General features: G+C 43.5%; 1 protein-coding gene across 1 annotated transcript in view; it reads right to left on the minus strand.

Moving 5' to 3' along the window:
* LOC307030604 (kinesin heavy chain-like) overlaps positions 1–17,962 on the minus strand; it is a 45,594-nt gene that overhangs the window by 12,172 nt on the left and 15,460 nt on the right. The window contains exons 4-16 of the mRNA XM_079667112.1: positions 14,809–14,913; positions 13,315–13,363; positions 13,161–13,216; positions 11,822–11,909; positions 9,749–9,873; positions 9,473–9,577; positions 9,208–9,356; positions 8,738–8,886; positions 8,393–8,562; positions 6,439–6,507; positions 5,127–5,333; positions 4,543–4,689; positions 4,230–4,418 (exon numbers count right to left, since the gene is read on the minus strand). Of these exons, the coding sequence (XP_079523238.1) occupies positions 4,230–4,418; positions 4,543–4,689; positions 5,127–5,333; positions 6,439–6,507; positions 8,393–8,562; positions 8,738–8,886; positions 9,208–9,356; positions 9,473–9,577; positions 9,749–9,873; positions 11,822–11,909; positions 13,161–13,216; positions 13,315–13,363; positions 14,809–14,913 (1,608 nt within the window). The remainder of the gene's footprint in view (positions 1–4,229; positions 4,419–4,542; positions 4,690–5,126; positions 5,334–6,438; positions 6,508–8,392; positions 8,563–8,737; positions 8,887–9,207; positions 9,357–9,472; positions 9,578–9,748; positions 9,874–11,821; positions 11,910–13,160; positions 13,217–13,314; positions 13,364–14,808; positions 14,914–17,962) is intronic.

Raw genomic sequence — 17,962 nt, forward strand, 5'->3', positions numbered from 1 at the left:
TCAGCGTTACAGTCATGTATTCATTATGAACAGAGAGTCTGCACAGGTGAACCCCTAAGTATCTGCAGGTGTTACCTGGATGAATGAGTGAGTGTTTCTGCAGGTGTTACCTGGATGAATGAGTGAGTGTTAGTATCTGTGTTACCTGAATGACTGAGTGAGTGTTAGTATCTGTGTTACCTGAATGACTGAGTGAGTGTTAGTATCTGTGTTACCTGGATGACTGAGTGAGTGTTAGTATCTGTGTTACCTGAGTGAGTGAGTGAGTGAGTGAGTGAGTGTTAGTATCTGTGTTACCTGAATGACTGAGTGAGTGTTAGTATCCGTGTTACCTGAGTGAGTGAGTGAGTGAGTGAGTGAGTGTTAGTATCTGTGTTACCTGAATGACTGAGTGAGTGTTAGTATCTGTGTTACCTGAATGACTGAGTGAGTGTTAGTATCTGTGTTACCTGAATGACTGAGTGAGTGTTAGTATCTGTGTTACCTGAGTGAGTGAGTGAGTGAGTGAGTGAGTGTTAGTATCTGTGTTACCTGAATGACTGAGTGAGTGTTAGTATCTGTGTTACCTGAATGACTGAGTGAGTGTTAGTATCTGTGTTACCTGAATGACTGAGTGAGTGTTAGTATCTGTGTTACCTGAATGACTGAGTGAGTGTTAGTATCTGTGTTACCTGAATGACTGAGTGAGTGTTAGTATCTGTGTTACCTGAATGACTGAGTGAGTGTTAGTATCTGTGTTACCTGAATGACTGAGTGAGTGTTAGTATCTGTGTTACCTGAATGACTGAGTGAGTGTTAGTATCTGTGTTACCTGCATGACTGAGTGAGTGTTAGTATCTGTGTTACCTGAATGACTGAGTGAGTGTTAGTATCCGTGTTACCTGAGAGACTGAGTGAGTGTTAGTATCTGTGTTACCTGAGTGACTGAGTGAGTGTTAGTATCCGTGTTACCTGAGTGACTGAGTGAGTGTTAGTATCTGTGTTACCTGCATGACTGAGTGAGTGTTAGTATCTGTGTTACCTGAATGACTGAGTGAGTGTTAGTATCCGTGTTACCTGAGAGACTGAGTGAGTGTTAGTATCTGTGTTACCTGAGTGACTGAGTGAGTGTTAGTATCCGTGTTACCTGAATGACTGAGTGAGTGTTAGTATCCGTGTTACCTGAGTGACTGAGTGAGTGTTAGTATCTGTGTTACCTGAATGACTGAGTGAGTGTTAGTATCTGTGTTACCTGAGTGACTGAGTGAGTGTTAGTATCCGTGTTACCTGAATGACTGAGTGAGTGTTAGTATCTGTGTTACCTGAATGACTGAGTGAGTGTTAGTATCTGTGTTACCTGAGTGAATGAGTGAGTGTTAGTATCTGTGTTACCTGAGTGACTGAGTGAGTGTTAGTATCTGTGTTACCTGAATGACTGAGTGAGTGTTAGTATCTGTGTTACCTGAATGACTGAGTGAGTGTTAGTATCCGTGTTACCTGAGAGACTGAGTGAGTGTTAGTATCTGTGTTACCTGAATGACTGAGTGAGTGTTAGTATCTGTGTTACCTGAATGACTGAGTGAGTGTTAGTATCTGTGTTACCTGAGAGACTGAGTGAGTGTTAGTATCTGTGTTACCTGCATGACTGAGTGAGTGTTAGTATCCGTGTTACCTGAGTGACTGAGTGAGTGTTAGTATCTGTGTTACCTGAATGACTGAGTGAGTGTTAGTATCCGTGTTACCTGAGTGACTGAGTGAGTGTTAGTATCTGTGTTACCTGAGTGACTGAGTGAGTGTTAGTATCCGTGTTACCTGAATGACTGAGTGAGTGTTAGTATCCGTGTTACCTGAGTGACTGAGTGAGTGTTAGTATCTGTGTTACCTGAATGACTGAGTGAGTGTTAGTATCTGTGTTACCTGAGTGACTGAGTGAGTGTTAGTATCCGTGTTACCTGAATGACTGAGTGAGTGTTAGTATCTGTGTTACCTGAATGACTGAGTGAGTGTTAGTATCTGTGTTACCTGAGTGACTGAGTGAGTGTTAGTATCTGTGTTACCTGAATGACTGAGTGAGTGTTAGTATCTGTGTTACCTGAATGACTGAGTGAGTGTTAGTATCTGTGTTACCTGAGTGACTGAGTGAGTGTTAGTATCTGTGTTACCTGAATGACTGAGTGAGTGTTAGTATCTGTGTTACCTGAATGACTGAGTGAGTGTTAGTATCTGTGTTACCTGAATGACTGAGTGAGTGTTAGTATCTGTGTTACCTGAATGACTGAGTGAGTGTTAGTATCCGTGTTACCTGAATGAGTGAGTGAGTGTTAGTATCTGTGTTACCTGAATGACTGAGTGAGTGTTAGTATCTGTGTTACCTGAATGACTGAGTGAGTGTTAGTATCTGTGTTACCTGAATGACTGAGTGAGTGTTAGTATCTGTGTTACCTGAGAGACTGAGTGAGTGTTAGTATCCATGTTACCTGAATGAGTGAGTGAGTGTTAGTATCTGTGTTACCTGAATGACTGAGTGAGTGTTAGTATCTGTGTTACCTGAGTGACTGAGTGAGTGTTAGTATCTGTGTTACCTGAATGACTGAGTGAGTGTTAGTATCTGTGTTACCTGAATGACTGAGTGAGTGTTAGTATCTGTGTTACCTGAGTGACTGAGTGAGTGTTAGTATCTGTGTTACCTGAATGACTGAGTGAGTGTTAGTATCTGTGTTACCTGAATGACTGAGTGAGTGTTAGTATCTGTGTTACCTGAATGACTGAGTGAGTGTTAGTATCTGTGTTACCTGAATGAATGAGTGAGTGTTAGTATCTGTGTTACCTGCATGACTGAGTGAGTGTTAGCATCCGTGTTACCTGAATGACTGAGTGAGTGTTAGTATCTGTGTTACCTGAGTGACTGAGTGAGTGTTAGTATCTGTGTTACCTGAATGACTGAGTGAGTGTTAGTATCTGTGTTACCTGAATGACTGAGTGAGTGTTAGTATCTGTGTTACCTGAATGACTGAGTGAGTGTTAGTATCTGTGTTACCTGAGTGAGTGAGTGAGTGTTAGTATCTGTGTTACCTGAATGACTGAGTGAGTGTTAGTATCTGTGTTACCTGAATGAATGAGTGAGTGTTAGTATCTGTGTTACCTGCATGACTGAGTGAGTGTTAGCATCCGTGTTACCTGAATGACTGAGTGAGTGTTAGTATCTGTGTTACCTGAATGACTGAGTGAGTGTTAGTATCTGTGTTACCTGAATGACTGAGTGAGTGTTAGTATCCGTGTTACCTGAATGAGTGAGTGAGTGTTAGTATCTGTGTTACCTGAATGACTGAGTGAGTGTTAGTATCTGTGTTACCTGAATGACTGAGTGAGTGTTAGTATCTGTGTTACCTGAATGAGTGAGTGAGTGTTAGTATCTGTGTTACCTGAGAGACTGAGTGAGTGTTAGTATCCATGTTACCTGAATGAGTGAGTGAGTGTTAGTATCTGTGTTACCTGAATGACTGAGTGAGTGTTAGTATCTGTGTTACCTGAGTGACTGAGTGAGTGTTAGTATCTGTGTTACCTGAATGACTGAGTGAGTGTTAGTATCTGTGTTACCTGAATGACTGAGTGAGTGTTAGTATCTGTGTTACCTGAGTGACTGAGTGAGTGTTAGTATCTGTGTTACCTGAATGACTGAGTGAGTGTTAGTATCTGTGTTACCTGAATGACTGAGTGAGTGTTAGTATCTGTGTTACCTGAATGACTGAGTGAGTGTTAGTATCTGTGTTACCTGAATGAATGAGTGAGTGTTAGTATCTGTGTTACCTGCATGACTGAGTGAGTGTTAGCATCCGTGTTACCTGAATGACTGAGTGAGTGTTAGTATCTGTGTTACCTGAATGACTGAGTGAGTGTTAGTATCTGTGTTACCTGAATGACTGAGTGAGTGTTAGTATCCGTGTTACCTGAATGAGTGAGTGAGTGTTAGTATCTGTGTTACCTGAATGACTGAGTGAGTGTTAGTATCTGTGTTACCTGAATGACTGAGTGAGTGTTAGTATCTGTGTTACCTGAATGAGTGAGTGAGTGTTAGTATCTGTGTTACCTGAATGACTGAGTGAGTGTTAGTATCCATGTTACCTGAATGACTGAGTGAGTGTTAGTATCTGTGTTACCTGAATGACTGAGTGAGTGTTAGTATCCGTGTTACCTGAGTGAGTGAGTGAGTGTTAGTATCTGTGTTACCTGAGTGACTGAGTGAGTGTTACCTGGGAGACGAGCAGCTGGCAGGCGCTCAGCTCTGTCTCGTTGGCCTCCATCCTGCCTGTGTTCTCCGTCAGGCTGACCTCCAGCTGCCTGCTGCGACTCACCACAGACCGGACCTCAGACTTCATCTTACTGATGTAGAGCCGGGCGGTGGTGAACTCCTCCTCCATCACTCCACTGGCCTCCGTCATCTGAAGCAGACAGGACTCATCATGCTGGGTAACAGATGCTTTATATTTCCCTGTTAGCATTAAGCAGACAGGTGACAGGTGACAAGAGACAGCAGACAGGTGACAGGTGAACAGAAGGTCTCACCGCTCTGAGGTCGGTGGTTCCGAGGAGGCTGCCGATGTCACTGAGGTCTCTGAGCATCAGGCTGATGATCTCTGTGGATCTCTTCTTGTGATGAGAACTGACCTCCTGCAGAGTGGAGAACTCCCTCTGAACCGCATCCAGACTGGCCTGGACTCACAAAGAGAAGAAGATTGTTAATTCTAACATCGTACCGTCCTAACATCCAAACATCCTCTCATACTAACATCATATTGTTCTACTACCTTAACACAAGTACTAACATCAGGTTCTACCATCATCACAACATAAGTTCCATAAGTCCTAACAACCTTACAAAGTTCTGGTATCACCACAACCAAGGGTCCTGCCATCCCAACCCTAAAGTCCTAACATCTCCACATCCTACACTCTGTCCATCCTACCACCGAGTATCTTATCTTCTTTACATCCTACACTCTGTCCATCCTACCTCCTAGTATCTTATCTTCTTGACATCCTAAAGTCCTACCATCCTACCTCCTAGGATTTTATCTTCTTGACATCCTTAAGTCCTACCTCCTAGTATCTCCCATTCTCCTGACCCGTGTTTCCTCGTGAGGACTCACAGTTTTTTGTGCCAGCTCCAGGTTCAGCTGTGTGTTGCAGCTGTTCTTGTTCTCCACCTCCTGGCTCTTGTGGTCGTAGTTGACGGCGAGTTCCTCCAGCGCCTGCAGCACCTCCTTCACCTCATCTTTGGCCGAGTCACTGTCCCTGTGCAGCCGCGACAACTCCTCCTGCACTCGCTCATATTCCTGACGGCTGGACACCAGCAGCTGGATGATGGAGGGAGGATGGAGGGATGATGGTGGGATGATGGAGGGATGATGGAGGGATGATGGTGGGATGATGGAGGGATGATGGAGGGATGATGGAGGGATGATGGAGGGATGATGGAGGGATGATGGAGGGGTGATGGGGGGATGATGGTGGGATGATGGAGGGGTGATGGAGGGATGATGGAGGGGTGATGGGGGGATGATGGTGGGATGATGGAGGGGTGATGGGGGGATGATGGTGGGATGATGGAGGGATGATAGAGGGGTGATGGTGGGATGATGGAGGGATGATGGAGGGGTGATGGGGGATGATGGTGGGATGATGGTGGGGTGATGGTGGGATGATGGAGGGATGATGGAGGGGTGATGGTGGGATGATGGAGGGGTGATGGTGGGGTGATTGAGGGATGATGGAGGGATGATGGAGGGGTGATGGTGGGATGATGGAGGGGTGATGGAGGGATGATGGGGGGATGATGGTGGGATGATGGTGGGGTGATTGAGGGATGATGGAGGGATGATGGAGGGATGATGGAGGGATGATGGAGGGGTGATGGAGGGGTGATGGAGGGATGATGGGGGGATGATGGAGGGATGATGGAGGGATGATGGAGGGATGATGGGGGGATGATGGAGGGATGATGGAGGGATGATGGAGGGATGATGGGGGGATGATGGAGGGATGATGGAGGGATGATGGAGGGGTGATGGTGGGATGATGGAGGGATGATGGAGGGGTGATGGTGGGATGATGGAGGGGTGATGGAGGGATGATGGGGGGATGATGGAGGGGTGATGGTGGGATGATGGAGGGATGATGGAGGGATGATGGAGGGATGATGGAGGGATGATGGAGGGGTGATGGAGGGGTGATGGAGGGATGATGGGGGGATGATGGAGGGATGATGGAGGGATGATGGAGGGATGATGGGGGGATGATGGAGGGATGATGGAGGGATGATGGAGGGATGATGGGGGGATGATGGAGGGATGATGGGGGGATGATGGAGGGGTGATGGAGGGGTGATGGAGGGGCGATTGGACAGGTTAGATGCACAGTATGATGGAGGTTAGGACCTTTGAGAGAGTTCAGGTGACTCACCTCTTCCTGATCCATCAGCTGCTGCTTGAGTCTCTCCGCCGTCTGGCTGTGATGGTTGATGTCATCGTCCTGAAACATCAGCCAGAACATTTCGTCAGAGACTCCACCATACAGAGGGGAGCTGGCCGGTAGACCCCGAAACACAGACTGAAATACCCCCGATGTGCAATAAACCTCGGAATATAAATATATAAACCTTTGTGGAATATACCCTTCATTTTTCTGTCAATTCATTAACAATCTGTAAACATTGCCAGCTAGTTTTTTATTTTTTTTTAAAGATACTGCTACTTAGTTTGTTTTCGTTTACTTATCTACAATTAGTTTTTAACTTATTTACTTGTTTCCGTTATTAAGAACGTGTGCATACTCTTGTTGTACCGTAAATGTCCCCGCTGCGGGACAAATAAAGGAACTGTGATTCTGATTCTGGTACAGGTTGGACTCACCTTGTAATCCAGCTGCTGGTACAGGTTGGACTCACCTTGTAATCCAGCTGCTGGTACAGGTTGGACTCATCTTGTAATCCAGCTGCTGGTACAGGTAGGACTCACCTTGTAATCCAGCTGCTGGTACAGGTAGGACTCACCTTGTAATCCAGCTGCTGGTACAGGTGAGACTCACCTTGTAATCCAGCTGCTGGTACAGGTTGGACTCATCTTGTAATCCAGCTGCTGGTACAGGTAGGACTCACCTTGTAATCCAGCTGCTGGTACAGGTAAGACTCACTTTGTAATCCAGCTGCTGGTACAGGTAGGACTCACCTTGTAATCCAGCTGCTGGTACAGGTGAGACTCACCTTGTAATCCAGCTGCTGGTACAGGTAGGACTCACCTTGTAATCCAGCTGCTGGTACAGGTAGGACTCATCTTGTAATCCAGCTGCTGGTACAGGTTGGACTCATCTTGTAATCCAGCTGCTGGTACAGGTAGGACTCACCTTGTAATCCAGCTGCTGGTACAGGTGAGACTCACCTTGTAATCCAGCTGCTGGTACAGGTTGGACTCACCTTGTAATCCAGCTGCTGGTACAGGTAGGACTCACCTTGTAATCCAGCTGCTGGTACAGGTAGGACTCACCTTGTAATCCAGCTGCTGGTACAGGTAAGACTCACTTTGTAATCCAGCTGCTGGTACAGGTAGGACTCACCTTGTAATCCAGCTGCTGGTACAGGTGAGACTCACCTTGTAATCCAGCTGCTGGTACAGGTAGGACTCACCTTGTAATCCAGCTGCTGGTACAGGTAGGACTCATCTTGTAATCCAGCTGCTGGTACAGGTTGGACTCATCTTGTAATCCAGCTGCTGGTACAGGTAGGACTCACCTTGTAATCCAGCTGCTGGTACAGGTTGGACTCATCTTGTAATCCAGCTGCTGGTACAGGTAGGACTCATCTTGTAATCCAGCTGCTAGTACAGGTAGGATTCACCTTGTAATCCAGCTGCTGGTACAGGTAGGATTCACCTTGTAATCCAGCTGCTGGTACAGGTAGGACTCACCTTGTAATCCAGCTGCTGGTACAGGTGAGACTCACCTTGTAATCCAGCTGCTGGTACAGGTAGGACTCACCTTGTAATCCAGCTGCTGGTACAGGTAGGACTCACCTTGTAATCCAGCTGCTGGTACAGGTAGGACTCACCTTGTAATCCAGCTGCTGGTACAGGTGAGACTCACCTTGTAATCCAGCTGCTGGTACAGGTGAGACTCACCTTGTAATCCAGCTGCTGGTACAGGTAGGACTCACCTTGTAATCCAGCTGCTGGTACAGGTGAGACTCACCTTGTAATCCAGCTGCTGGTACAGGTAGGACTCACCTTGTAATCCAGCTGCTGGTACAGGTGAGACTCACCTTGTAATCCAGCTGCTGGTACAGGTTGGACTCACCTTGTAATCCAGCTGCTGGTACAGGTGAGACTCACCTTGTAATCCAGCTGCTGGTACAGGTAGGACTCACCTTGTAATCCAGCTGCTGGTACAGGTCGGTGATGAGCGTCTCGTACTGTGTCTTCTCTCCGTCTGACAGCGGTGCAGGGGGCGGGACCAAGCTGTCAATCACTGCTGAAGTCTCACTGCTGCTCTGCTTGTTCCTGCTGCTCAGCTGCTCCACCACAGGTACTGACTCACCTGAGGAGTTAAAATCTCAAACTTTATCAAAACGTCCTCTGACAACCCAACAGTTTAACTGGCAACACATCATTAGCTTTTCTCCCTTCAAGATACATGTATTTTGATGCATGGTTCTTAATCAATAAAGACATCATAATAATTAAAGATTCAACTCATTAAACTTCCTGTTTACCTTTCCTCCAGCGCTTCAGCTCGTTCTCCAGTTTCTGGATCACGACGTTCAGACCCCGGTTCTTCTCCTTCTCCTTCTCGTACTTCTTCTTCCACTCCTCAGCCGTCAACTCCAGGTTCACAGACACCGTGTTCTTTATGGTCTTCGCTCTGAGGCACAGAGACAAAACTCAGACAACTGTGCGCTGTCTGACAGGAAACAGCTGATGGACGGACTGATGGACGGACTGATGGACGGACTGACGGATTGTGTGTGAATTGATAAAAAGCCTTAATCAGCCTTAATGCTGCACTAATCTCAGTATGTAATCTGATGATGTTCAGGCAGAAAGGACGTAAACAGTTTGACTCCTGGACCTTGTTCTGTCTCGTGGTGTTGATGTAATGTGTATAAGTCCTTCCAGATAGCCCCCCATCAGACCGTTTCACAGAGAAGTGCTTCATGCTCCAACAGGTGAGTGTCTGAGGTACCTCTGTCCAAACATGAGGGTGGACTTGGTCTCGGCCTCGTTGTAGGCTGAAGGCGAGCAGCAGATGATGATGGTGGTCCGGCAGTTTCCCCCCAGAGAGTCCTGGAGGATCCGGGTCATCTTACTGTCTCTGTACGGGACGTGGGTTTTCTACAAACACACATCAGTTAGTGGTGCAGGAATGAGTCCTGGACCCTGACAGGACTCCTAACGTTTAGACTACATAAAGTTCAGCTTGTGATATCTCAGGTTATTTTTGGACTCACCGTTCCTTCACTCAGAGCAGCGATCACGTTCCCGAGAGCCGACAGAGACTTGTTGATGTTCTTGGCTTCGTCTAACACGGCGCCTTCTGCCCCCGTCTTACTCACCTGGACAAAAACATCGTCATTCAACGGGTCTCAATATTATCTTTCTAAGAGTGTGTTATTTGTATTGGTTTGTTTGATTTAGATGTGTGACTCTGGATGTTTCTGTGCTGCTCTCTTTGGAAAGGTTTCCCGAACATGACGTGGTGAATGCAAAGCTAATGCTAGCCGTACTTTCTCGCTCCCGGCCAGGTCTACCAGGTAGAGTTTCCCCGAGAGTTTGAGCTCCGTCTCCACGTTCTCCTGCTTGATGTTGATCTGGAAGATGCTGTGGCTGCGAGAGCTGTGCTCGTTCATGTCTGACAACGAAACAAACAAATGCTGAGTCAGGACCACAAAACACCATGAACACGTTGAACACCATGAACACCATGAACACCATGAACACGTTGAACACCATGAACACCATGAACACGTTGAACACCATGAACACCATGAACACCATGAACACGTTGAACACCATGAACACCATGAACACGTTGAACACCATGAACACCATGAACACGTTGAACACCATGAACACGTTGAACACCATGAACACCATGAACACGTTGAACACCATGAACACCATGAACACCATGAACACCATGAACACTTTGAACACTTTGAACACCATGAACACCATGAACACGTTGAACACCATGAACACCATGAACACGTTGAACACCATGAACACCATGAACACCATGAACACGTTGAACACCATGAACACCATGAACACGTTGAACACCATGAACACCATGAACACCATGAACACCATGAACACCATGAACACGTTGAACACCATGAACACGTTGAACACCATGAACACGTTGAACACCATGAACACCATGAACACGTTGAACACCATGAACACCATGAACACACTGAACACCATGAACACCATGAACACTATGAACACGTTGAACACCATGAACACCATGAACACCATGAACACCATGAACACCATGAACACCACGAACACGTTGAACACCAGGAACACCATGAACACTATGAACACGTTGAACACCATGAACACGTTGAACACCATGAACACCATGAACACTATGAACACGTTGAACACCATGAACACCATGAACACGTTGAACACCATGAACACGTTGAACACCATGAACACCATGAACACTATGAACACGTTGAACACCATGAACACGTTGAACACCATGAACACGTTGAACACGATGAACACGTTGAACACGTTGAACACCATGAACACCATGAACACTATGAACACGTTGAACACCATGAACACCATGAACACGTTGAACACGTTGAACACCATGAACACCATGAACACATTGAACACCATGAACACTATGAACACGTTGAACACCATGAACACCATGAACACCATGAACACCATGAACACCACAAACACGTTGAACACCAGGAACACCATGAACACTATGAACACGTTGAACACCATGAACACCATGAACACGTTGAACACCATGAACACCATGAACACTATGAACACGTTGAACACCATGAACACCATGAACACTATGAACACGTTGAACACCATGAACACGTTGAACACCATGAACACCATGAACACGTTGAACACCATGAACACCATGAACACTATGAACACGTTGAACACCATGAACACCATGAACACCATGAACACGTTGAACACCATGAACACCATGAACACCATGAACACCATGAACACGTTGAACACCATGAACACGTTGAACACCATGAACACGTTGAACACCATGAACACGTTGAACACGTTGAACACCATGAACACCATGAACACCATGAACACGTTGAACACCATGAACACCATGAACACGTTGAACACCATGAACACGTTGAACACCATGAACACGTTGAACACGTTGAACACCATGAACACGTTGAACACCATGAACACGTTGAACACGTTGAACACCATGAACACGTTGAACACCATGAACACGTTGAACACCATGAACACGTTGAACACCATGAACACGTTGAACACCATGAACACCATGAACACCATGAACACCATGAACACCATGAACACCATGAACACCATGAACAAGAGCTGAAGAGATTTGTATTCTAAGACATAAAATACATCAATAATATCCCACTGCTGGATTTAAAAAAACGGAGGTTGCTAACAAGATTCCAAATGAGAGGACTAAGTCGAATAGTAGGAGCAGCAATAGTAACAAAAGTATTGATAGTAGTAATAACAGTAGTCATAGCAGTAGTATTGTTCGTAATAACAGTAGTAATGGCAGTACTGACTGGTGACGGCGACGTGCCGGTTGGCTTTCCCCTCGTCGATGACGTCCATCACTTCATTTGGACTGGAAACAAAACGCTCCGTGCAGCCCTGACAGGAGGTACAGGAAGTACACAGTATGAGTACTACAGTGCTGACAGGAAGTACACAGTATGAGTACTACAGTGCTGACAGGAAGTACACAGTATGAGTACTACAGTACTGACAGGAGGTACACATTAACACAGTACTGACAGGAAGTAGACAGTATGAGTACTACAGTACTGACAGGAAGTACACAGTAACACAGTACTGACAGGAAGTACACAGTATGAGTACTACAGTACTGACAGGAAGTACACATTAACACAGTACTGACAGGAAGTACACAGTATGTATCAAGCCCTTGGGTATGTTTGCCGTTTCCCCGCTTGAAAGGGATGGTACAGTCCATAGGAGGGTTTCACTCACACAATGACCACAACTTTGCTTTCTTTTGAGTTCTTCTTTACTTTAGTTTTTGCAGTACAGCTTATGTAGTAGTAAGGTTGTAAGGTAGAAAAACATAAATGAAAAATAAAAAATAATTACTGTAAATACAATGCACATGAAATAATAAATGCAAAAATACATGCTTTACATATATTTTGTAACACTTGTGAATATTGTTTTTACTTTCTGAGTGTATTTTTATGAGTTATGTTTTTAAACCGTTTTTAACTTATGCTGTCTCATTAAAAATGCAAATATAATAGACTGAATTTTTAGCAGCATTCAAACCGTTTGTATCAACCTACATCTCTCAATAAACAAATCATATTCGTTTTTAAATCAACAATCATGTTGCTTTAGCTTGAGGACATCAAACAAACAAATGACACTGAACTAGAACGCACGTTCTAACGTGCTCCACAAACGGCAAGTTGTAGACTCTTAACTAAACACACAGTTCGTCTCTCACCGGCCGCCTCTCCAGCTTTTTATGGCTGCAGCAGTGCTCTCCTTTGATGTTTCTTCTGCTGATTCGTTGCTGCTGCTGGACGCACGCTCTTAGTTTGTCCCTCTCCAGCTTTGATTACCGCCCTTCTTTCAGGTGCGTTGCTTTCAAAGGTGCAGCGACGCTGATTAGCAATTAGGGAATGATTTCAGACAGCTGCCACTCTGTCAATCAGCCCGACTTTTTAACCCTTTGATCTCCGGTGAGGATTCTCCAAGTTGACTTCACAGTCTGAGTACTACAGTATTAGTACTACAGTCTGAGTACTACAGTATTAGTACTACAGTCTGAGTAGTACAGTATTAGTACTACAGTATTAGTACTACAGTCTGAGTACTACAGTATTAGTACTACAGAGTACTCACCTTCACAAAGGGAACTCTGTTCTTGTCCTCGTGAACGGCCAGGTTTGTCTTCGACACTAAAAGATTAAACACATCCGTCAGCTTTAAAAAAAATATATAAACATATACATATACAGTACATATAAATATGACTATATTAAATATGTTGACTCACCATCCAGTAAGTCCCTGATTTTATCCAGATAGATTTCAAAATAAGAGACCTGCAGAAAGAGGCAGACATGGTTCATTGAGCAGTAATACATGATATAATAACTGTGTATTTCTACACATGTTATTATCTAGATTTTATATTCATAAACACAACAAGCTGTAATATGATTAATACTTATATTAATCTCCTGTGAGTGAACACCCTGTGTGTTTTATGTGGTATTTATACGTGTTGTATGGGATGCAGAGAGCAGAGCAGCAGGTCAGAAACATATGGAGCCCAGCGGGTCCCTGAACGCATCGCTGCTCCCTCTGCAGGACGCATGCACACAGGATCATATAAACACCTGCTATTACATATCAGATCAAATCAAAAGAATAAATAAATAAAATATTAAAATAATAAATAATAATGGTCACCCTCAGGAAGCAGGAGAGGTGCTGCAGCTCCTCTAGGGGGCGCTCTCTGTCTCAGATTAACCCTGACACGCTCTATGTTAACCCTGAGAGGCAGACAGACAGGTGTCTGAGAGGCAGACAGACAGGTGTCTGAGACGCAGACAGGTGTCTGAGAGACAGACAGGTGTCTGAGAGGCAGACAGACAGGTGTCTGAGACGCAGACAGGTGTATGAGAGGCAGACAGGTGTATGAGAGGCAGACAGGTGTATGAAAGGCAGACAGGTGTCTGAGAGGCAGACAGGTGTATGAGAGGCAGACAGGTGTATGAAAGGCAGACAGGTGTCTGAGAGGCAGACAGGTGTATGAGAGGCAGACAGGTGTATGAGAGGCAGGCAGACAGACAGGTGTCTGAGACGCAGACAGGTGTATGAGAGGCAGGCAGACAGGTGTATGAGGCAGACAGACAGGTGTCTGAGACGCAGACAGGTGTCTGAGAGGCAGACAGGTGTATGAGAGGCAGACAGGTGTCTGAGAGGCAGACAGGTGTATGAGAGGCAGACAGGTGTATGAGAGGCAGACAGGTGTATGAGAGGCAGCCAGGTGTATGAGAGGCAGGCAGACAGACAGGTGTCTGAGAAGCAGACAGGTGTCTGAGAGACAGACAGGTGTCTGAGAGGCAGACAGGTGTCTGAGAGGCAGACAGGTGTATGAGAGGCAGGCAGACAGACAGGTGTCTGAGACGCAGACAGGTGTCTGAGAGACAGACAGGTGTCTGAGAGGCAGACAGGTGTATGAGAGGCAGACAGGTATCTGAGAGGCAGACAGGTGTATGAGAGGCAGACAGGTGTATGAGAGGCAGGCAGACAGACAGGTGTCTGAGACGCAGACAGGTGTCTGAGAGACAGACAGGTGTCTGAGAGGCAGACAGGTGTATGAGAGGCAGACAGGTGTATGAGAGGCAGGCAGACAGGTGTCTGAGAGACAGACAGGTGTATGAGAGACAGACAGGTGTCTGAGAGGAAGACAGGTGTATGAGAGACAGACAGGTGTCTGAGAGGAAGACAGGTGTATGAGAGGCAGACAGACAGGTCTCACCTTGATGTGGAACTCCAGGTTCTCGTCCATAGCGTAGATGTGGTCGAAGATATCCTGAGAGATTCTGGGGATGATCCCCATCAGACGAGGGCTGTGCAGACTCCCCTGAGGATACACTCACTGTTAATACTCACTGTTAATACTCACTGTTAATACTAACTAATACTCACTAATACTCGGTGTTTTTACTCACTAATACTCAGTGTTAATACTCACTAATACTCACTGTTAATACTCACTGTTAATACTCACTGTTAATACTCACTAATACTCAGTGTTAATACTCACTGTTAATACTCACTGCTAATACTCACTGCTAATACTCACTGTTAATACTCACTGTAATACTCACTGTTAATACTCACTGTTAATACTCACTGTTAACACTCACTGTTAATACTCACTGTTAATACTCACTGTTAATACTCACTGCTAATACTCACTGCTAATACTCACTGTTAATACTCACTGTAATACTCACTGTTAATACTCACTGTTAACACTCACTGTTAATACTCACTGTTAATACTCACTGTTAATACTCACTGTTAATACTCACTAATACTCACTGTTAATACTCACTGTTAATACTCACCGTTAATACTCACTGTTAATACTCACTAATACTCACTGTTAATACTAACTAATACTCACTGTTAATACTCACTAATACTCACTGTTAATACTCACTGTTAATACTCACTGTTAATACTAACTGTTAATACTCACTGTTAATACTCACTGTTAATACTCACTAATACTCACTGTTAATACTAACTAATACTCGCTGTTAATACTCACTGTTAATACTCACTGTTAATACTCACTAATACTCAGTGTTAATACTCACTAATACTCGGTGTTTTTACTCACTAACACTCAGTGTTGTTACTCACTAACACTCAGTGTTGTTACTCACTAACACTCAGTGTTGTTACTCACTAACACTCAGTGTTTTTACTCACTAACACTCAGTGTTGTTACTCACTAACACTCAGTGTTTTTACTCACTAATACTCAGTGTTTTTACTCACTAACACTCAGTGTTGTTACTCACTAACACTCAGTGTTTTTACTCACTAATACTCAGTGTTTTTACTCACTAATACTCAGTGTTTTTACTCACTAACACTCAGTGTTTTTACTCACTAATACTCACTAACACTCAGTGTTTTTACTCAATAATACTCAGTGTTGTTACTCACTAATACTCAGTGTTTTTACTCACTAATACTCACTAATACTCAGTGTTGTTACTCACTAATACTCAGTGTTTTTACTCACTAATACTCAGTGTTTTTACTCACTAATACTCAGTGTTTTTACTCACTAATACTCAGTGTTTTACTCACTAATACTCAGTGTTTTTACTCACTAATACTCACAAATACTCAGTGTTGTTACTCACTAATACTCAGTGTTTTTACTCACTAATACTCAGTGTTTTTACTCACTAATACTCACTAATACTCAGTGTTTTTACTCACTAATACTCAGTGTTGTTACTCACTAATACTCACTAATGCTCAGTGTTATTACTCACTAATACTCACTAATACTCAGTGTTATTACTCACTAATACTCAGTGTTATTACTCACTAATACTCAGTGTTTTTACTCACTAACACTCAGTGTTGTTACTCACTAATACTCAGTGTTTTTACTCACTAACACTCAGTGTTTTTACTCACTAACACTCAGTGTTTTTACTCACTAACACTCAGTGTTTTTACTCACTAACACTCACTGTTAATACTCACTGTTAATACTCACTGTTAATACTCACTAATACTCACTGTTAATACTCACTGTTAATACTCACCGTTAATACTCACTGTTAATACTCACTAATACTCACTGTTAATACTAACTAATACTCACTGTTAATACTCACTAATACTCACTGTTAATACTCACTGTTAATACTCACTGTTAATACTCACTAATACTCACTGTTAATACTCACTGTTAATACTCACTGTTAATACTCACTGTTAATACTCACTAATACTCACTGTTAATACTCACTGTTAATACTCACTGTTAATACTCACTGTTAATACTCACTAATACTCACTGTTAATACTAACTAATACTCACTGTTAATACTCACTGTTAATACTCACTGTTAATACTCACTAATACTCAGTGTTAATACTCACTAACACTCAGTGTTGTTACTCACTAACACTCAGTGTTTTTACTCACTAACACTCAGTGTTGCTACTCACTAATACTCAGTGTTATTACTCACTAACACTCAGTGTTTTTACTCACTAATACTCACTAATACTCAGTGTTATTACTCACTAACACTCAGTGTTTTTACTCAATAATACTCAGTGTTGTTACTCACTAATACTCAGTGTTTTACTCACTAATACTCACTAATACTCAGTGTTGTTACTCACTAATACTCAGTGTTTTTACTCACTAATACTCAGTGTTGTTACTCACTAATACTCAGTGTTTTACTCACTAATACTCACTAATACTCAGTGGTGTTACTCACTAATACTCAGTGTTTTTACTCACTAACACTCAGTGTTTTTACTCAATAATACTCAGTGTTGTTACTCACTAATACTCAGTGTTTTACTCACTAATACTCACTAATACTCAGTGTTGTTACTCACTAATACTCAGTGTTTTTACTCACTAATACTCAGTGTTTTTACTCACTAATACTCAGTGTTTTTACTCACTAATACTCAGTGTTTTACTCACTAATACTCAGTGTTTTTACTCACTAATACTCACAAATACTCAGTGTTGTTACTCACTAATACTCAGTGTTTTTACTCACTAATACTCACTAATACTCAGTGTTTTTACTCACTAATACTCAGTGTTTTTACTCACTAATACTCACTAATACTCAGTGTTTTTACTCACTAATACTCAGTGTTGTTACTCACTAATACTCACTAATACTCAGTGTTATTACCCGCTAATACTCACTAATACTCAGTGGTGTTACTCACTAATACTCAGTGTTGTTACTCACTAATACTCACTAATACTCAGTGTTATTACTCACTAATACTCAGTGTTATTACTCACTAATACTCAGTGTTTTTACTCACTAACACTCAGTGTTGTTACTCACTAATACTCAGTGTTTTTACTCACTAACACTCAGTGTTTTTACTCA

Source organism: Notothenia rossii, assembly GCF_949606895.1.
Source record: "Notothenia rossii genome assembly, chromosome: 2".
Lineage (NCBI taxonomy): Eukaryota > Metazoa > Chordata > Actinopteri > Perciformes > Nototheniidae > Notothenia > Notothenia rossii.